Source organism: Dendropsophus ebraccatus, chromosome 4 (assembly GCF_027789765.1).
Source record: "Dendropsophus ebraccatus isolate aDenEbr1 chromosome 4, aDenEbr1.pat, whole genome shotgun sequence".
NCBI classification, from domain to species: domain Eukaryota; kingdom Metazoa; phylum Chordata; class Amphibia; order Anura; family Hylidae; genus Dendropsophus; species Dendropsophus ebraccatus.
In genome coordinates, this window is record NC_091457.1 from 94,809,962 (window position 1) to 94,832,421 (window position 22,460).

A 22,460-nucleotide genomic window follows, 5' to 3' on the forward strand; every position below is an offset into this window, starting at 1 on the left:
TACAGGGGTTCTGCATGGTAATAAGCCCTCATAGGAGACTGCCCTCATAGGCTGAAATAAATACAGGGGTAAAACATCCTGCTCCAATCCACCTTCCTTAACCAATAATGGGGCTTGTGGAGGTATTGCCTAGTTGATGGTCAAAGGCCACAATGTAGTGGGATCATTCAGGAGAACTCTGTTCTGAATAAGTTGTGGTATCTGTACCTGGTTCCCTGTAATTGGTCTGGAGGCAGAATTGGGACAAGTAATATATTAGAACGTTTCATTGCTATCACCCAAAGTGGCAGCTTTTAGTGGCAAACTCTATTAAGAGGTTTCTTACTTTCATAAAAGGAAACCCGTGCATAAATATGCATGGTTAACTAGCTGCGACCACTGTTGGTGAGATGACATTTTATTATTAATTATTGTAATTACTAAGGCGCAATGGACCAGGGCCATTACCCTCTCTACTCTCCTCCATGAGGGGCGAAGTATCTCTAGGATTCTTATCCAGAGGCGAATCCATGTTCCCCTCCCCTGTAATACTGTAGTGTAGTAAAGGTCTCTATGGAGCCTCGTCCATCTCATCAGTAAATGCTCTCAGCTCCGGCAATCGCTCATTTTCCCATTAGCTTCCACATCTTCTTTGTTTCTAATTGCTAGAGTGTCCTGTCTTCATTTCTCCACACATGACACCTTGCAGACAGCAGAACGCTCCCATTGTGCCGAAGTCGAGGTCTCTTTGATTATAATTGCCTCATTTCTGTCATATGAGAATTCTCACAGTTTTTTTCCCTACTAATGCATCAAATATCAATAGGAACCTGTGCCCTGCTCTAAGAGCGTTGTATTATGAAGCCAGGGAGGTGCGATGTAATGATTAATAACTGGGCTAACTGGAATGGGATAATTATCACTATGATGTATCGCTGCCTTTCATCACACGCACTGTGTCATTAGATGACCAGTGACCACACTCCTGGGAATTATAACATAGCTCCTCTCCTCAGATGAAAAAAATACTCAGCCCCAGAGGTCTTTATTTCAGTTCCTAACCTGTCCAAATTAGTGATCTGCAATGTGTCCCTTCAGCTACTATTAAGGCCCTATTCCACGGAACGATTATCGTCCGTATTCGGCCGATATCGGCCGCTATGGACGATAATCATCCTGTGGAATAGAGTGCAACGATCAGCCGACATCGTTCATGTCGGTTGATCGTTGCAGTCGCTTGTTTTTCAACATGTTGAAAAACAAGCGACTGATATAGCAGCGATCTGCTGCCGTCGCTCCGTTGAATAGGAGCATCGGCAGCAGACGCTGCTGTATCCTATGGGCTGCCCGGACGATCAGCGATCACCCGGGCAGCCCCCCGCAGCTCCCCAACGCCCCTCCTGCACTCACCTGCTTGCTGCTGCCGCGTTAAATAGCGGCGGCAGCGAGCAGGGAACGAGCCGTGAAATAGGGCCATAAAGTAAATGTACCACTGCTTTTTTTTTTTTTTTTTTTTTACTTTAGCAGATAAGCACTGGTGCGTGGATCCCAGGGGCATAGTCCTTTTTTTTAAAATGCTGACTGGTTCAGGCACAGTGCACTGGCCCGGCTCTATGCACTGGGGGTATACCCGCCGACCTCAGTCTGATGATATCCCCTCCCCACTATGACACGGCTCCATTGATTCTACTACTGCTACTTCTTCTATTGTTAACAACAAAAAAAAAGTGTACCGAATGGTACATTAACTTTAAACTAAAACCCTGCCTGACAGTCACAGGCACCCCATCTCCACTGCTGCCAATGGGCCAGCTTTTCAATAAAGTTTTTAATATTTTTTTTTTATATATTTTTATTCATTCACATCTTTCAAAGGTCAACATTAACCATATATAGGGTTCCATATAAATGGAAAAAAATCCTTTTTTTTTTTTTTAAAAGCAGTCAGAAAAACATGGTTGACCACGTTTTCAAAATAAACAATTAAAAACAGATCCATTTAACCCTTTGAGGACCAGGCCCAAAATGACCCAGTGGACTGCGCAAATTTTGATCTTAGTGTTTTTGTTTTTCCTTCCTCCCCTTCTAGGAGCTCTAGCACTCTCAGTTTTCTATCTACAGGGCCATGTAAGGGCTTATTTGTTACAGGAATAGTTGTACTGTGTAATGGCGTCATTCATTTTACCATAACATGTATGATGGAATCCCAAATATATTATTTATGAAGATATAAATAGGTGAAATCGTAAAATAGAATGCAATATGGTAATGCACTATATGGTAACAGCGACATGATACTATTATTCTATAGGTCAGCCCGAACACAACCATATGCAGGTTACACAGATTCTCTAATGTTATATATATATTTTTTATGAAATCCTTTTTTTTGGCAATTAAATATTAATAAAATGGGCCTATTGTGACGCTTATAACGGTTTTATTTTTCACCTACGGGGCTGTATGGGGTGTCATTTTTTCCGCCATGATCTTATTTTTATTAATACCATATTTGTGAAGATCGGACGTTTTGATCACTTTTTATAGATTTTTTTAAATATATAATGTAACATAAAATCGGTAATCTGCGCACTTTTTCCCCTCTTTTGTATGCCGTTCACCGATCACAATGACGCTTGTTATATTTTAATAGATCGGACAATTACGCACGCTACGGTATATTATATGTTTATCTATTAATTTATTTTTATATGTTTTATTTATATAATGGGAAAGGGGGGTGATTTCAACTTTTATTGGGGGAGGGGCTTTGGGGTAGTGTAATAGTGTTTTGAACTTTTTTTTTTTACACATTTGAAGTCCCTTTGGGGGACTTGTACATTCACTACTTTGATTTTTACACTGACCATTGCTATGCCATAGGCATAGCATTGATCAGTGTTATCGGCGATCTGCTCATTGAGCCTGCCTGTGCAGGCTTAGTGCAGCAGATCGCCGATCGGACCGCACGGAGGAAGGTGAGAGACCTCCGGCAGTCCGTTTCAACGATCGGGACCCCCGCAGTCACGCTGCGGGGGTCCCGATCGGTAAGTGACAGGGGACTCCCCCTGTCACTTACACTTAAACGCCGCAGCGTGTCATTACCGGTGAGGTCCCGGCTGCTCACTGCAGCCGGCCCCCACCTCCTATGAAGCGCGCTCCGCTCCGGAGCACGCTTCATAGCGGGAGAAACACCCAGGACGTAGAGTTACGTCATGGGTCGTCTGGGGACAGACTTCCATGACGTAACCCTACGTCCAGGGTCGTCTAGGGGTTAAGGGACTGATTTTTACCACTTTTACATTCCACTTTGAGGAGGAGAGGTGGGCAAAAAAAACAGCAATTCTGTACTCATAGCGCAAGATAAATAACAAGTCTTTGTTTTCTGTGTCTTTATTTAAGTACTTTTAGGTACTGCAGTGTATAGTGCTATAATATAATCTAGTACATCCATCTCAATGGTGGCCATAATGTAAAAGTGGAAGTCCCCCAATCTAATGGCTTAGATACTGCAGTCACTATTGATTGTGGCATTAAAGTGGTTATAAGGACAAGATTAAAGTTAACAGATGATCTAGCAATCCGGTAAAACATTAACTTGGAGTTGGAATAAAGATATTAGTTTTACCGGATTGCTGGATCATCTGTTTACTATATTGGACTGCCACGCACAAGCCAAGTGCGGAATCCGTGCACCGGAGCACGTGCAAGGGTGAGCTGCCTTTCTCATTTTATAAGATACCTCCAACTCAGTCACTGCAGGTGGGCGTCAGCTGTGTAACACAGCCGGCTTTCACCATACATGGAATGGGATCAGCTTCTCAGCCCACGCAATACTCACCTGACATTTTGATGTACATGAATGTCAAACACTGGAAAGGGGATATTGCACCTTTGTAGTGGTCAAAGCTCCATTTCTCTGCTACAGAAGTCTGTATAGACCTAAGGCTGAAAAAAAAGTCCCCCCTCTACATTTTCCATCCCATTTGAATCCACTTCAGGTTTTGGCACACAAACTGCAGTGGCAGTTTCCCAAGAAACTGCTGTGTGTTACCAGCCTTTTTAAGGGGTGGGCGGGGGGTTACTTCCGATTTTGGCACAAAAACTGCAGTGGCACTTTTCCAAAAAAACTGCCATATGTGAAACCAGCATCAGGGTGCCCTCACACATCCTTTTTGTTTGTTTGGCGTTTTTTAGGCAAAAAAAAACAAAACACACCAAAAACGCCAACGAGGTGCATGGCAAATTTTCCATGCGTTTGTTTGTTTTTGGCATTTTTTGTGGTGTTTCTCACTTTATGTGTGAATTAAATGACAAATTAAAAAAATGACAACCCCAATGCAGCTGCTTTAGGAAGGAGGGGAGAAAGTAGAAAGGGGTTTAGGGACCCTTTCTTTGCTGGAGCAGGCGCTAGACCACTAGTTTTCTAGGCATTACTTTTCTGTGTGCCAGGTTGCTGGGGCAGGGGGAACAGAACGTCACGGTCTGGTCCCCAGGGGGTTAAATGAAGCCCCTGTGGGCCAGACTGTGCTCCGTTGGGGGGGGGGGGGGACTTAACCCCCTTCCTTGCTGGGATGGGTACAGTTTGAAATCAATATGGCCCCCATGGGGTTGATTGTGGGTACTAAGCATCCTCACATAACCCCTTGTGTGCCAGACTGTGAGCAAAATCTGGCAAGATTCTGCATCCTGTAAGGTGTAGAACACCTGTCAAAATGATGGGTGTTCTGTTCCTGGCTTTTTTGTGTCTTTCCCTTTTGTTTTTCAGACATCGTTATCCACAGGATTGTATCCGATTCAGTGGACTATGTCAATGCCCAGGTGTTATTTTTTTTAATACAATACTTTTCTTTATTGCATTGTGTGTTTTTTTTCTTTTATTACAGGCTTATAGACAGCATCCATTACTAATTCAGGGCCTAGTGTTAGATGGTATAAAATGACTAATGCTAACTTCTCCATTATTACTACAGTACCCACTGCACCAGGGTTACTGGGAAGAGTCAGGTACCAGTAGTCAAAATTGGCTCTCCTGGACTGGGCAGGCTGGTATTATTAGGCTGGGGAGAGCCTAAAAAATGACTCTTCCCACCCTGATACTACTAGGCTGCTACTGTTTGATTTTTTAACCTGGTTGGTTATAAAAAAAAAAAGGGGGGGGAACCCTATGCATTTTTTTTTATTAAATAAATAATTTCCAAAAAATGCATAGGGTTCCCCCTATTACCATAACCAGCCAGGTTAAAAAATTAAACAGCTGCAGATGCTGATTGGCTGAGATGACAATGCACAAGCCTCATCTCAGCGAATCAGTAGCTGCAGCTGGGTACGGTTGAAGAAGATGTAATAAAGACCGGGGCTAGGTTAACCGTCCCCTAACGGAGCACAATCTGACCCACAGGGGGTTAAGTCCCCCGATGAATATTCCATCATAATGGAGATATGGCCAGGGAGTGAATGGCATGGCTGCTGCATTTATTTTTCGTCACAGGTAGAGATGAGCGAACCGGGTTCGGGTTCGAGTCCATCCGAACCCGAACAATCGGCATTTGATTAGCGGGGGCTGCTGAAGTTGGATAAAGGGGACAGCGGGGAAGGTGAGAACAGGACCCAGCGGAGCCAAGATTGTCTGGAGATTGGCTAGGCAATTTCAGGACCTTAAAAGGCTTCTTTTTTGCTCTGGCTGTGTTATTCATTTCATTGTTATGCTGGAAGACCCAGCTATGACCCATCTTTAATGCTCTAACTGAGGGAAGGAGGTTGTTGGTCATAGCCCCATCAATGCAGTATGATGCAGTTATCTTATCCCCTTTGCATTAAAGCATCCCCAAAGTATGATATTTTCACCACCATGCTTAAGGGTCCTATTACATGGGCCAATAGCAGCCCAATTAATAGAAACATGGAAGATTGTCGGCAGAAAAAGACCACTGGGTCCATCTAGTCTGCCCTTTTAGTATTTCCTTTTTATTATCTTAGGATAGATCTATGTTTATCCCAGGCGTGTTTAAATTCTGTTATTGTAGATTTACCAACCACGTCTGCTGGAAGTTTGTTCCAGGTATCTACTACTTAAGGCTATGTTCACACTACGTAAAACTACGGCCGTTGTTGCCGATGGCAACAACGGCCGTAGTTTTTGCGCAGCGGAACACAGCCTATTAAGCAATGGGATCCTGGCCGGAGCATACACACATCGTATACACTCCGGCCGGGATCTCTGCGGCCCCGCAAATAACTGACAGGTCAGTTTTCTGCGGCTGGAATTCAGTTAATTCCGTCCGCAGAAAGACCTGTCAGTTCACACAGTGAAGCGAGCGGCTCCGGCTATGTGGGCTATGGTAAGCTCTGATGCGGGCGCACGCTGATGCGCCCGCATCGGAGCTCTGCGGCCGGAAAGATCATCCGGCCGGTACTTAAGTGACCCGGCCGGGGTCACGGAACGGCCGGTCTCATACGTTGTGTGAACATAGCCTAATACTGTAAACAGGTGCCGAGCGCTCATCTGGGCCTATTACATGGCCTGATAATCGTTCAGCAAGGGCTGCATAGACATCGTTAGGGATGTCCATGCAGCCCTTGCCTTCAGTGTAAAATAATAAAATATTAAGTCACCTTACCTCGTTCCCCAGTGTCCTCGGAGGCCTTCCCCGCTGTTTGCAGCTCTGTTTTCTGCTCTGGACTTTGCACTGACAGGCCGCAGCCGCTCAGCCAATCACTGGCCAAGACAGGCCGCGGCCTGTCAGTGAAAGGGCCGGACAGAAGGCAGAGCTGCAGACAGCGGGGAAGGTCTCCAAGGACACTGAGGAACGTAGTAAGGTAAGTTAATGTTTATTATTTTATACTACAACCATCAGCTGCTGGACAGGCATCGCTATTACACGTAGCAATGCGTGCCCGACAGTTTTAGTTCAGGACTAATACAACACAATAATATAAGGTGTAGATTCAATGCAAACATGAACAGTAGGAATGGTAATACTCAGTAGTAGCTAAATCAGCAGGGTAATCATTGTTTGCCACTAGTGCTATGTACACAGATCCTAGCTGGATCCTGGATATAAAATACTTTAATGAACTGAACACTTGAGTCACTGTTTGGCTGCTGCCTTTGCAGTTGGGGGAGGGAAGAAGCTGCGTACTTAGTAATCTCCATTATCCATTAACTGCTCTGGCACTTAACAGTTACACTGCGTCCAATGGACAAACCCCTTACATGGCAGAATCCACTCCTGTGCTGCAACTGGGCGGCAGCTGCATCCTGTCCAGCTATGTGCATGCTAAGAGCCAAGCCTAGAAGATACACAAGCAACAATGGGCAACGCTCTCCAAGGTGCTGAAATCATCACACCAGCCCTGGGATCGCAGCTAGAAGAGGGAGCCAGCCATGGTGACACACAATGATTCACAAAGTGTAACATTATCAATGTAGGTATAATGCATCAAACTGGAGTCCATAGGACTGCCTGAACATTAAAGTTACAAACCTATGAAATATTAGGTGTAAAAGGGTTTTCAGTCATTGGATGTAAAAAAAATGTTTCCAGTCACAGATGTCAGATCTTGGAAATGGTAAAGCAGTGAAAAACACAGTACGTTAGAAATTTGCAGAACTTTCATTATACAATGATTAAACTTTATACACAAACAATCGGAAAATCCCTTAGGTCTATCTACTATTTCATCCTTATGGCTGTGTCTATGACCACAGTGAACTGCCGCAGAGGATTGTAAGTTGGCTTCACTGTGATGTTATGGAAATCAGGGAGCTGCTGAGTAAAATGCATCTCTCCATAGTCTGCATCCAGCACGGACTCCAAATCAATAAATCCCATTTTCCCATTACAGAATACAGATCGTCAGATTGCAGCCTTTTCCTGCCTCTCAGCTGAGTGATAGGGTAATAACACTGTTAATAGTCGTCTATGCAGGGATGTGGAGAACAGGGGATTTTCAATGGCGACCTTCAGACAAAAGGTTTCAATCTGGGCATTTAAAGGAACACTCCAGACTACACTGATACAGAGTCTAGTACTGGGCATCACATGGATGGGTATGATACAGGGATTCTCTTTTAGGTGTTCTTTTAATCCCTGTTCTAGTCACAACACTGTGTACCTTTTTTTGTCTACACCAGTGATGGGGTAACTTTGGCCCTCCAGCTGTTGCAAAACTATAATTCCCATCATGCCTAGAAAGCTAAAGCTTTAGCTGTCCAGGCATGATAGGAATTGTAGTTTTGCAACAGCTGTAGGGACGAAGGTTCCCCACTCCTGGTCTACAGTATACCTTTAGTTATAATGACCTTTGATCTATTAAGTAGTCCCAGCAACACCCCCACCCCCTAATAATCATGGAGACTTAATTCACCTAACACATACAACATATTATTACCAGTAACAGTAGAATATATAATCCTCCACAAGTTATTGAGCTCCAGTCTATCACCTAATACCCGATTCTAAGATGGAATTTCCAGGCGGTGGTCTTGGAACCTGTTCATATACAGATGTAGCAGGAATATATACATATATACTTAACTGGCTGCACCATCAATCTTCATTATGTGACTGCCGAGAGAGGCCGTCACCACAGCAGCTGTCTGGTCATCACTGTGGAGGTGTTGATTTAGCAATAAAGCATCTTATTCTCCTCCCCCTGTCAATTAAAACTCATATGCAAACGCTTCTCTTTTATAGTCCCCCTCCCCAGTTACTGCGGCCTAAGACAAGAAAGGAAGAGACAGCGGTTTCCCCATCACCAAAGTCACCTGTACTGCTGTCAGAAACCCCAAATATAAGTCGGTATTAATAAGCCCTGGAGACATCGCCTTCTATCAAAATAGTAAAAATTGTATTTAAAGTGTCACTGTAATTATAACGTTCAACATTCAAAACAGTAGATGTGAAATAAAGCAAGTTTGCAGTTTACATTCATTATTATTTTTTGTTATCATGCTGTAAAACAAAGCTATACAGTGGTACCTTGGTTTAAGAGTAATTTGGATTGAGAGCGTTTTGCAAGAAGAGCTCACAGTTTTTAAAAATTATAACTTGGTTTAAAAGTATTGTTTTGGTTTAAGAGCTCCCTGTACTGGGTGGGAGCGGGAGTGGAGGAGGGGCATGGTCTCCACAGGGTGGTCTACAGCACTGTACTCTGACCAAGAACGTCTCCATCACCTTCCAAATCATTGCAGATCCACTTTAGGCTGGGGCTTGCATCAGGGGACAGAACTGTGGAGGTAATCTCTCCATAGCTGTATCCCCTCTCTCCCCGGACAGAGAGTGCTGCATGTATGTGCCCACGTATGCCCTGCTCATTCCTTTATGCTCTCTACAGTCTCTGTCAGCCCTTGTGTTTCCCATCCTCTCCATTCCTGCTATAATGTACCTGCACTCAGACTCAGCTATACACACTGCTGCTATAATGTGCCTGCACTTACACTCAGCTGTATACACTGCTGCTATAATGTGCCTGCAGTCACACTCAGCTATAAACACTGCTGCTATAATGTGCCTGCACTTACACTCAGCCATTCACACTGCACAATTGTCCTCCTACATAGCTCTGTGATTCTTACTTCCTGATTGGCTCCTGCTGGACGCACCCCTTCCCCATTGCTGCCGTGTGACCACACAGACCTCTGACAGCAGCCCTACGTCTCTATTCTAGCCTGTTGTACTACACTACTGCATTATGGGGATCTGCAGTTCCATCCTGTATCTGCAATCCGCTGCTGTTTTATCAGGTTTATGCACTTACTATACATTATACTTCACATGCTGATTGCTATAATCTACAGTAACTTATATCACATAAACATGTTTGTTTCATTTGTTTTACATATTATTCAGAATAAAAAATCATTATTTTTGGGACGTGGAATTAATTTTCTGCATTTCAATTATTTTTATGGGAAACTTTGCTTTGGTTTACGAGTAATTTGGATTACAAGCACAGTCCTGAAATGAATTATACTTGTAATCCAAGGCACCACTGTACTTACCAGAAATCCAGGTCCAGGCTCCTGAAGGCAGATTTTTAGTCTTGTGTTGGTTGAAAAAAAAGTGACTAAACATATGAAGAGCCAGCCACTACAGAGTCACAGCTCAACATGTCCATCAATCACATGACTGCCTTCTCTTTGTGAGTGCTCAGTTAGCCTGTGAAACACAGGACTTCCTGTGTTTAGACTCTTTGGGAAGTCCTGTGTCTTCCATGATAAAAAAAATTATGAATGTAAATTGCAAATATGCTTTATATGACATCTACTGATGGGAGGGTAAAACTATACAGCTACGATAAAAACTCACATTAGGGCTGTCACCCAGCTTTAACTCACTTTAAAATGAATAATTCTCCACTCCGGCACTACCAACTGGATAATGAGGACCATTAAAAACCTGGGTATAATTAGATTGTATCAAGTCTATATTGCTCATACTGTGAACATGATGAAGGCCTACATGTATTCCAAGTAGAATAAACCTTCAGGGAGCCATATTTACCCTCCCCTATTGTCTCCAATATTATTTCATGGGGCACCATGTAACATAGAGCATAACAGGGATATATCCTCATTAAAGGAGTTGTCCAGCGAAAATGTTTTTCTTTCAAATCATCTGTTGTTAGAAAGTTATATAGATTTGTAATTTACTTCTATTTAAAAATCTCAAGTCTTCCCATACTTATTAGCTGTTGTATGTCCTGCAGGAAGTGTTGTTTATTTACATTCAGTGCTCTCTGCTGACATCTCTGGCCGAGACAGGAACTGTCAAGAGCAGTAACAAATCCCCATAAAAAACCTCTCCTGCTCAGGACAGTTCCTGACTCGGCCAGAGATGTCAGCAGATAGTTTGAATGAAAATTAACAACACTTCCTGCAGGATATACAGCAGCTTATACGTATGGGAAGGCTTGAGATTTTTAAATAGAAGTAAATTACAAATCTAAATAAGTTTCTGACACCAGTTGATTTGAAAGAAATGTTTTTTTCGCTGGACAACTCCATGGCCCACTTTATCAGGTAAATGGATGAAGTCCAATCACTAAAGGCAAGCAGGATCACAACTTCAGTCTCAAAACTCCTCAGCAAACAGATGGTAGTAAGGAATTCCACAATTGGCTCCATAATATTGAAACTTGTGTTATACATGAACCTGTAACTAGTGATGACAGGGAAAGTAGAGAGGAGCACAATTACTGGAATATAACATATTACTAGAAAATTATCATGCATTAAAGTTAGACTGAGAATATATATATATATATATATATATATATATATATATATTGTGAGCAAACAGCTAGGAAGCAGAGCTGCATTTACTGGGACTGTGAAGTCTGATTTCCATATGTGACAGATATTTCACAATGTCTTCAGGGTTTACGTTCTGTCCCTAGAATGATGACTGAGTAGCATATGGTACAACACAGTGTCAATCAAGACAGAGATGTGCCACAGCTGGCACCATGGAGCTCCGCCGCACTCTGCAACACCTGATAATACAGCACGTGTCTGACTTTACACAATGCGGCAACAAAGTCTAATCTGGATAACGGCAAAAAAACGTTTCTATAGTTTTACTGGTCACTTATACATCTTACTCACTGCCTGCAGGATATTATGTAAATAAGGGTTTACTTAGAAACAAGTGAGAGTTGAATATATAACATGTAACAGATTGCTCTATAGGGGTAGCTTCACACGTATCGGATCCGCAGCGGATTTCACGCTGCGAGTTTGCAGCGAAATCCTCTGCGGATCCAGTAGTGTGAAGCTGAATGGGTCCCATACACGCAGTGGATCCGCTGCCTGTATGGGACCCTGCCCCTTCAACCTCCCCGCCGCCAGCCGCCCCGAGTATACACTACCTGTTCGGCGCTGCGGCTGTGTGAGGCTCCCGCCTCCCCTCGCTCCTCATCAGCCAATCAGTGCACGGCAGCACTGATTGGCTGATGAGGAACGAGGGGAGCCAGAAGCTTTACACAATGCCACAACGCCGAGCAGGTAATGTATACTCGGGTCGGGGCTGCGGGGTTAAAGGGACCGGGTCCCAAACAGGCAGCGTGTATGGGACCCATTCAGCTTCACACTACTGGATCCGCAGTGGATTTCGCTGCAAACTCACAGTGTGAAATCCGGTCAGTGTGAAGCTACCCTAAGGCTATGTTCCTACACAGTATTTTTTTTCTTAGTATTTTACTACCAAAACCAGGAATGGATTGAAAACACAGAAAGGCTATGTTCACATACTGTTAAAATTTACTGGATGGCCGTCATTCAATGGCAAATAACGGACATTATGTTAAAACAACAGCCATTGCTTTGAAATAATTATTTGCTGTTAACTGACTCAATTTCCACTCAATTTCAGCAGTGTACCCTATCTGTGTTTTCAATCCACTTCAAAAATACTGTGTGGGAACCAAGCCTTAGACTGGGTTCACTTTTACTTTTTTTTTTAACATGAAAACAGCTGTCAAAAAATGCATTTGGTTTCAGTGTGAGGCAGTAAAAATGCTTTTTTTTCCTTCTTTTATGTTTTTACTTAGATTCCATTTACACAGAAAGATTATCTGACAGATTATCTGCCAAAGATTTGAAGCCGAAGCCAGAAACAGACTATAAACAAAGATCAGGTCATAAAGAAAAGATCGAGATTTCTCCTCTTTTCAAATCCATTTCTGGCTTTGGCTTCAAATCTTTGGCAGATAATCCGTTAGATAATCTTTCTGTGTAAATGGACCCTGATGGTGCGTTTACACAGGCAGATTTATCTGACAGATTTTTGAAGCCAAAGCCAGGAACAGACCATAAACAGGGAACGGATCATAAAGGAAAGACTGAAATTTCTCCTTTTCTCAAATCCATTCCTGGTTTTGGCTTCCAAAATCTGTCAGATAAATCTGTCTGTGTAAACACACCATTAGCCTGCTTCATTGTGTTTTTACTTATTACGAGAAAAGGATTCTGCAGAACACTGCTTAACACAATCGAAAGCTCGCCTCCCTGCTTATTTACTAGACCAGGAATAGGAAACCTGTTCTTCTCATGCTGTTGCAAAACTACAATTCCCATCATGCCAAACCAAAGCCAAGCTTAAATAAGGCCCTGACCCCCAATTACCCCACCAGATTCACTAATGCATGACTAGTGAAACTGGCCTAACCTGCGCCTTCCATATGGCGGGCACAGAAATCTGAGCAGATGTGGATTTCTGCCATGATTTACCCCTGCGAGCAGGGGTAAATCATGGTAAATCTGGTGCGACAGAAGGCTATGCTTTCTCACCACCTTGCCACGCCCCCTACCGGCTCAGCAGGCGAATTTTCGTAAATTTCCCTCTTAGTGCTTATACAAGGTAGTCAAACATAAGATCATTCTGCTGTGTTTACCTAGAATGTTGACAACCAGATTTTTTTTTTATTAGAGGGGATTTATAAAAATAATAAAAAAAATTCAATGTTTTTCAGCTTTGTTATTCATTTTCATGTTGTAATATTCTTGATCTCTGCCTACTGTGAGTGTATAGGGACATTCTTGCTATATGTAGAAAATGACTGTCCAGATAATACCTGACCTGTTACAATGTCTATAAAGGCTACGGCTACACAGCGACTCATCCAGAATTCATCCTAGATTATGACGACTGCCAGGTTACAATGCAACTTTATTCACTTACATGAGTTGAGATGCCGCGTGATCACAACTCTAAGGGCCAGTTCACACGGAGTAAAACTGGCGGAATTCCACTGCGAACAATCCCGCCAGCCTCCATGTATGCTGGCAGTCTATGGGAGGGCTTGTGAGCCTTCTCTCTCCGCGCCTCTCTGCTCGGAAGAATTAATATGTTAACATGCCAGTATACGCGAAGGCTGGCGGGATTCTGCGGCTGAGGGTTCTGCCGCAGAATTCTGCTAGTTTTACTCCGTGCCGACTGGCACTAAGTTGCTACAAGTTTATTAAGGCTGCGTTCCTAAATGTGGAGAATTGCATGCGACTGAAACCACGCCCCATTTGTTCACCAATAGCCCCCCCCCCCCCGATGCTGCCCACAATCCTGGCAACATCACACGACTATTTGAAAACACATGGGGGTGAGAATGAGGTCTTAAGCCCCTTTCACGCGTCCATGTGCAGCCTGTGATATACGACCTGTGTGCTGGCTGCATATCACAGACTAAACATTTATCTGTAACAGGACTCTCATAATTCATTATGATGCAGTGAGCTTCCATTTACACAGAAAGATTATCTGACAGATTATCTGCCTAAGATTTGAAGCCAAAGCCAGTAACGGACTATAAACAGAGATCAGGTCATAAAGGAAAGCCTGAGATTTCTTCTCTTTTCAAATCCATTCCTGGCTTTGGCTTCAAATCTTTGGCAGATAATCTGTCAGATAATCTTTCTGTGTAAATGGACCTTTAGGATCCTTTTACACACACAGATATCTGACAGATTTTTGAAGCCAAAGCCATGAATGGATTTGAGAAAATCTCAGTCTTTCCTTTATGACCTGTTTATAGTCTGTTCCTGGCTTTGGCTTCACAAATCCATCACATATCTTTGAGTTTAAAAGGACCCTAAGGCTTTGGCAACAAGGGGGTGCGGCTTTTGTGGGTGCTTTTTCAGCGGTGTGGCCTGTCATTAGTGTTGATTTTTTTAATGAAGTTTTCCTTTATTGCTTTCATTGTATTAAATTTAGAGTTGGGACCATACACATGAGTACAACATACTGGGAAAGCTGGGTGACCTCCATCATACTAAGTACAGATGCTGGGAGAGCGGGTGACCTTCATCATACTGACTACAGATCCTGGGAGAGCGGGTGACCTCCATCATACTGAGTACAGATGCTGGGAGAGCTGGGTGACCTCCATCATACTGAGTACAGATGCTGGGTGACCTCTATCTGTTTCCAATTGTTTTACATTTTAAAAAAAATGAAATGGTTCTGATTTAAATGGATCTGTGTACACAGAAATGTGGTTGATCCCATTTTTCTGTATGTTAAAATTAAACATACTGAAAGAGAAACAGTAAAAAAAAAAAAAAACACACAGTGCAAATCCAGCATTACCAAGCTATCATTCTTTTGCGTCTGGGGGTGCCTTTACACAGAGAGGTTTATCTGACAGATTTTTTAAGCCAAAGCCAGAAACAGACTTTAAACAGAGATCAGGTCATAAAGGAAAGACTGAGATTTCTCCTCTTTTCAAATACATTCCTGGCTTTGGCTTCAAAAATCGGTCAGATAAATCTCTCTGGGTAAAGGCATCCTTAAACATAGCGATATTGTGATTTTTCAACCTGTTGAAAGACCACGTTCAGCAGACATTGTGCATATAGGATGATCATGTAATAGAGCCTTAACTGGCTGTTTGAAAACAAATGTTGTGTTTAGAAAACTCACAGAGCATGCCCATATGGTGACACTAAGAAGCCGATTATAAACTCACCTATAACAAGGCAAAACCAGAACATGTCTGGTCTCTGCCCTAATGAGCAGCAAGGAGGCAGGGCTGACCTTTGGGGTCACACAGCGCACGTCATCTTTTACTAATGAAGGGGACAACAATAGCATGGGCACATGAAGAGTGCACCACCAATCCCTCTGGATGCACAGACCTATTGAAGGCAGCTGCACAGCCCATTGATTGCATTGACTGGTCTGTGGTATTTAGCAATCTACTGATGATATGGTTATTTCTATGCTGTATGACTGTAGGTCCTATATGATCCATGATAAACAAGGTACTACATACAGCACCATCCAAACTAAGGCCCATGATGTTTGGCTATATGGGAGAAACAGGTTAAGCAGACTATAAGACTATTACACTATAAGACTATTACACTATTCTCCAAGCGATGGCAAAGGGGAAAAGCTCTGAACGCAACATGGATGTATACACAATAAACTGGACTGAACTTCGTTTCATAGTTTAAGGAGACCATAACGTTATTTTTATGAGGATACAGCAGGTAATGACCCGTAGGACAGAGCAGAGATCATTCCACATCTGTTACTGGTTCAATAAAATTTACGTATGATTTTATGGGTCCACTGTGACCTCCGCTCCTGTAACCTAACCTCTAAAGTTTGTGTAGCAGAAAATAGCATGACCAGTGAAATCTGTGCACTGGAGAATGGCCGCCCTAATATATCAGGCTTTCTGCATCCATCATTACTGCATATACCTACCCCATACCCTAAAATTCTCAATTATCTATGTCAGCATATGCATTCCCAGTGATGTCACTGCTCTTGAGTGAATGGATAGGCTGCATTCTCAGTGATGTCACTACTGCTCTCTAGTGAATGGATAGGCTGTATTCTCAGTGATGTCACTACTGCTCTCTAGTGAATGAATAGGCAGCATTCTCAGTGATGTCACAGCTACTCTCTAGTGAATGGATAGGCTGCATTCTCAGTTATGACACTGCTGCTCTCTAGTGAATGGATAGGCTGCATTCTCAGTGATGTCACAGCTGCTCTCTACTGAATGAATAGGCTGTATTCTCAGTGATGTCACTACTGCTCTAGTGAATGGATAGGCTGCATTCTCAGTTATGACACTGCTGCTCTCTAGTGAATGGATGGGCTGCATTCTCAGTGATGTCACAGCTGCTCTCTACTGAATGAATAGGCTGTATTCTCAGTGATGTCACTACTGCTCTAGTGAATGGATAGGCTGCATTCTCAGTTATGACACTGCTGCTCTCTAGTGAATAGATAGGTTGCATTCTCAGTGATGTCACTGCTGCTCTCTAGTGAATGGATAGGCTGCATTCTCAGTGATGTCACAGCTGCTCTCTAGTGAATGGATAGGCTACATTCTCAGTCATATCACTTCTGCTCTGTATTGAATGGATAGGTTGTAGTCTCTGTAATATCCTCACTGCTCTCTAATGAATGGACAGGCTGCATTCTCAGCGACTGATTTTTAGATAGCAAATATTGCTGTTCCAAGCGTCCCCGCTAATTATATTCTTTACTATTACAATGACTGATCACTGAAAATCTGCAGTCAAGAAAATTTTTTTTTTTAAAAAGGTACATGCTCCAATGCTCTATTAAACATTGGTTTGGTTCTATTTTTTACTTACAAATAGCTGATTCTGTTTGACTTGCTATTGCCCAGCTAGGTTTCCAACAGTTGCACTGTACACACCAGCTAGACAAAGATCTCCAGCACTGAAGAAACATACAGGTATGATAAAGTATTTACACAGACCTCTGGATTCTGCACTGCGCTTTAGGCCCCACCGGCTGCTGACTGTATAGTGGGATAGTGTGATCATATTAATGTGTTCTACACGGTAGGCGCCCCCCCCCCCTTCTTTATCCAGCCCAGGAATGGCCAACAACATGACGGCAGATCTCGGCCTCACTAATGATTTTGTCTCTGCAGAATGCTGCTGCTGCATATGTATTGGTCTCTCAGGGAAATCGAGTAACAAATAAGACCTGCTGTTTATTATGCTGACAATTCCCCAGCAGGGAGGGAGCAGAGAAGGCACTAGCAATACTACAGCAATGGGGGACTCATATTCAGCATTTTATAATGGCATAAACAAGCCCTGGTCCTATCACAGCAGCTGCATCCGACTGCTCCAATGTGTTGTATGTGTGTGCGCTCCCTCCTCCCCATACATGATATGTTGCTACAGATGGAGCAAGGTCTGATGCCCTGGTACCTGCTATGAGACTGCACTGCAATGTGGATCTGATGCTCTGCACATGCTCTATATAGAAACCTAGACCTCACATCCAATATTGATCAAGACTCCAACCTTTGCACACCTCCCCCCCTCCTCCATAAATTAATGGGCACACCAATCAATCACATGATCAGGGATGTAGGCTGGGGGCCGGCAGTGACACACTGAGCCTGCTTCTCCCCAGATACCAATATATTTCCAGCTGGGGACCCAGAGGCAAATCTCATTATAGGGACACATTGCAAAATAATACACTGTCAGTGGTACACAGGAAATGATCAGAGCTGTGCTGCCTCAATTATACAGGTATTCACAGAAAATCTATATTAATAAGAATATTCGGCTGCTGCTGACGGCAGAAGAAAGGGGTTACAGCTGTACTCTATCTACATCTATGGTGATGGGTAGCTCTGCAGGTTTAATCAGACCTGGGGCAGGACGGGGATGAGGCAACATCCTGGGGTTTCTGTATAGGACTTTATAAAGAAATTTACACTGATATATGAGGTGTAATGGGCAATCTAGTGTAACAGGCAACAAAGAGAGTCAATTATACAGCATGGCATACTTTAAAGATACCTTCAAGATGTAACAGGTACAGCCAGCGATCAGTACACTGAAATCATCCTGAAAGAGATGTGTGTGTGTGTGTGTGTGTCAGTTATCACTATAGCAGGCCACATGGGACCAGTATATAGCACATGTGCTGCATAATACAGGTAGTATATGATCTGCCATTGTATCACCTGATAATGGTCATTGGCCACGGCATACGGATACACCTACATCATATAGTGGACACATCAGACATGGACTGATGGAGTTCCCTTACATGTACAAACTCACCAAAATTAAATAAGTATAAGAGGTGGAAAAATAATTGAATATTATGAGAGAAGAGGCTGCTGACAGTGAGGGCGGTGATGGCAGCGCTGGTGCATTATCTCTGGATCAGCTTACTAGAGTATTACTGGTGAGGCCTGCACACATTCTCTATATACTGCTATCACCCTGTAAAGTGGATTATAGCAGACACCCATTGTCACTGCGACCAAAGGAGGGAGGGGGAGTAGTGACTTCTCAGAAATTAAACTTATTTTAACTCCATGAGAGAACTGTCATATCTGTGATAAGATCCAGTAGATGAGCCGGGGATGAGGGCAGCTCACAATCCACAGAACATCATCACTGACTACATTTCCTGTGAATGTGGAATAATTCTTATCAGTGTTATACCATTAACCTTAGGAACTCTTATCACCCCCCCACAAACACACCCACCCCAAAGCAGAACACCAGATCCCCCTACTATACTGCACATCAGGCCTGAATCTGAATCTTGTCAAATTCTTTATCTCTCACTTATTTTTGCCTATTGTACACATTATCTGTGTTATAAGTCCTGGAAGCGGTCCCACAGTTCTGGCTCTGGGAGGAGTGTTGTGTACAGTGAATGGGTTATAGGACAGGAGGCCCCATCCTCTAATGCAGCTAATCGCAGCAGTAAATACGCTGTGTATACGGTGTGTGGGTTTATACCCTAAGTAAATAACATAGAACTGTCCAGGGGCCCTCTGCAGCTATAGATGACATGGAGCTGTCTAGAGGCCCCCAGGAGCTATACATGGCATGAGGCTGCCCTCGCTATACATGGCATGGAACTATCCAGGGGGTCTCCCTATAGATGGCATGGAACTATCCACCGGGCCTCCCTATACATGACAGGAATTGTACAGGGACCCTTCCTAATTCTTTACATGATAAAGAGATGTCGATTGGCCCTTACTAAACAGGACATGGAGATGTCAATGAGGCCTCAGTTTTTTCAAGGCATGGAGCTTTGACCAGGACCCTCAGCCTTTACCTGACTGCTGCTTTACCTGAAGCTGTTAGGAGCCTGTTAGGAGCCCTCTGTCCTTACAGGACATGGAGCTGTCATGGAGCCCTCTGTCCTTACAGGACATGGAGATGTCATGAAGCCCTCTGTCCTTACAGGACATGGAGATGTCATGGAGCCCTCTGTCCGTACAGGACATGGAGCTGTCATGGAGCCCTCTGTCCTTACAGGACATGGAGCTGTCATGGAGCCCTCTGTCCGTACAGGACATGGAGCTGTCATGGAGCCCTCTGTCCTTACAGGACATGGAGATGTCATGGAGCCCTCTGTCCGTACAGGACATGGAGCTGTCATGGAGCCCTCTGTCCTTACAGGACATGGAGCTGTCATGGAGCCCTCTGTCCGTACAGGACATGGAGCTGTCATGGAGCCCTCTGTCCTTACAGGACATGGAGATGTCATGGAGCCCTCTGTCCGTACAGGACATGGAGATGTCATGGAGCCCTCTGTCCTTACAGGACATGGAGATGTCATGGAGCCCTCTGTCCTTACAGGACATGGAGATGTCATGGAGCCCTCTGTCTTTACTGTTTTTGAGCTGGTAGGACCCTGACTCTATGTATGTCATGGAGCCCTCAGTGTACAGGACATGGAGCTGACCAGGAACCCTGACTATGTATCACATGGAGCTGTCCAGGGACCCTGACTTTTTACATGCTGGAGCTGTCACAGGAGCCCTCACACCTATACAGGACATGGAGCTGTCCAGGAACCCTGACTCTATGTGTGACATGAAGTTGCAATGGAGCTGTCCAGAGACCCTGACTATGTATGACATGGAGCTGTCCAGGGACCCTGACTCTTTACATGCTGGAGCTGTCACAGGAGCCCTCAGCACCTATACAGGACATGGAGCTGTCCAGGGTCCCTCATTCTATACTTGGACTAAACCAGGAGCCCCGTCTATGTAGACATGCTATGTGGCTGTGCAGGGGCCCTCACTTTACAACCGCCATGGAGCCATCCAGGTTCCCTCACTGTGTATCCGCTATGCCCAGTGCAGGGGCCCTCACCGTGTGTCCGCTGTGCCCAGTGCAGGGGCCCTCACTGTGTATCTGCTGTGCCCAGTGCAGGGGCCCTCACTGTGTATCCGCTATGCCCAGTGCAGGGGCCCTCACCGTGTGTCCGCTGTGTCCACTGCAGGGGCCCTTACTGTGTATCCGCTGTGCCCAGTGCAGGGGCCCTCACTGTGTATCCGCTGTGCCCAGTGCAGGGGCCCTCACTGTGTATCCGCTGTGTCCAGTGCAGGGGCCCTCACTGTGTATCCGCTATGCCCAGTGTAGGGGCCCTCACTGTGTATCCGCTGTGCCCAGTGCAGGGGCCCTCACTGTGTATCCACTGTGTCCAGTGCAGGGGCCCTCACTGTGTATCCGCTATGCCCAGTGTAGGGGCCCTTACTGTATATCCGCTGTGCCCAGTGCAGGGGCCCTCACTGTGTATCCGCTGTGTCCAGTGCAGGGGCCCTCACTGTGTATCCGCTATGCCCAGTGCAGGGGCCCTTACTGTATATCCGCTGTGCCCAGTGCAGGGGCCCTCACTGTGTATCCGCTATGCCCAGTGCAGGGGCCCTCACTGTGTATCCGCTATGCCCAGTGCAGGGGCCCTCACTGTGTATTTGCTGTGTCCAGTGCAGGGGCCCTCACTGTGTATCTGCCATGCCCAGTCCAGGGGCCCTCACTGTGTATCTGCTGTGTCCAGTGCAGGGGCTCTCACTGTGTATCTGCTGTGTCCAGTGCAGGGGCTCTCACTGTGTATCCGCTGTGTCCAGTGCAGGGGCCCTCACTGTGTATCTGCCATGCCCAGTCCAGGGGCCCTCACTGTGTATCCGCTGTGTCCAGTGCAGGGGCCCTCACTGTGTATCTGCTGTGTCCAGTGCAGGGGCCCTCACTGTGTATCCGCTGTGTCCAGTGCAGGGGCCCTCACTGTGTATTTGCTGTGTCCAGTGCAGGGGCCCTCACTGTGTATTTGCTGTGTCCAGTGCAGGGGCCCTCACTGTGTATCTGCTGTGCCCAGTGCAGGGGCCCTGATCTATGTATAACATGGAGCCCCCCCGGGGGAGCAGCACCGGCGCAGCGTCTTACCTCCGTCAGAGTAGGTCTCGGTGCCGTAGCCATCCTGCAGCCCGTTGGTCCAGGTGCCCTCGTACTTGGCTCCGTTGCCCGTACACTCCCGGACCCCGTAGCGCCCCTTGAAGCCGTTGGTCCACTCGCCCCGGTACACCCACTTGCCCTTGCTCTCCACGCCGATGCCATGGCGCTTGCCCTGCGCCCAGGTGCCCTGGTAGGTGTTGCCGCTGGGCCAGGTGTAGACGCCCAGCACCTCGAAGCCGTGACTCCAGGAGCCCGTGTACTCGCCCTGGCCCTTGGGACCGGTGCAGATGCCGTGGCCGTGCGCCTTGCCGTCCTGCCAGCCGCCGCAGTAAGACCCCCCATCGTCAAAGTTAAATCTTCCCCCCGTGGACATGCACGTACCGCGGCCCCTGCACACACACTGTGAAGACGGGGCTCCGGGGGGCCCGGGGCTCAGCTCAGGGGCGCACTCAAGGACCCCGGGCTCCCCAGCATTCCGGGGGATGCTCGCCGTGTACGGGGGGATGAGCACTGCAGCTGCCGAGCCCTCTCCCTCCTCCTCCCCCTCCTCCTGGTCTATGTCCCGGCCCCCTCCTCCTCCTCCTCCCGCTGCATTGGTTGCTGCTCCCGGGACTGATAGATCTCGGCTGCGCCCTTTGCGCTCACAAGACGCAGCGACTGCGCAATAAGGCGACAGCGGAATAATCCCAGACACCAGCGGCCAGTGTCAGCACCGGGGCGGGGTCTCTGGCAGCGTCATCCCGGGGACAGACGCAGCGGCCAC

General features: G+C 45.5%; 1 protein-coding gene across 1 annotated transcript in view; it reads right to left on the reverse strand.

Annotated features, from left to right (window-relative positions):
* Positions 1–22,197, reverse strand: part of LOC138789789 (junctophilin-3-like) — an 84,801-nt gene extending 62,604 nt beyond the window's left edge. Inside the window, exon 1 of the mRNA XM_069968599.1 lies at positions 21,689–22,197. Coding sequence (XP_069824700.1) covers positions 21,689–22,070 — 382 coding nt within the window. The 5' untranslated portion in view covers positions 22,071–22,197. The remainder of the gene's footprint in view (positions 1–21,688) is intronic.
* Between the last annotated feature and the right edge of the window lie 263 nt (positions 22,198–22,460).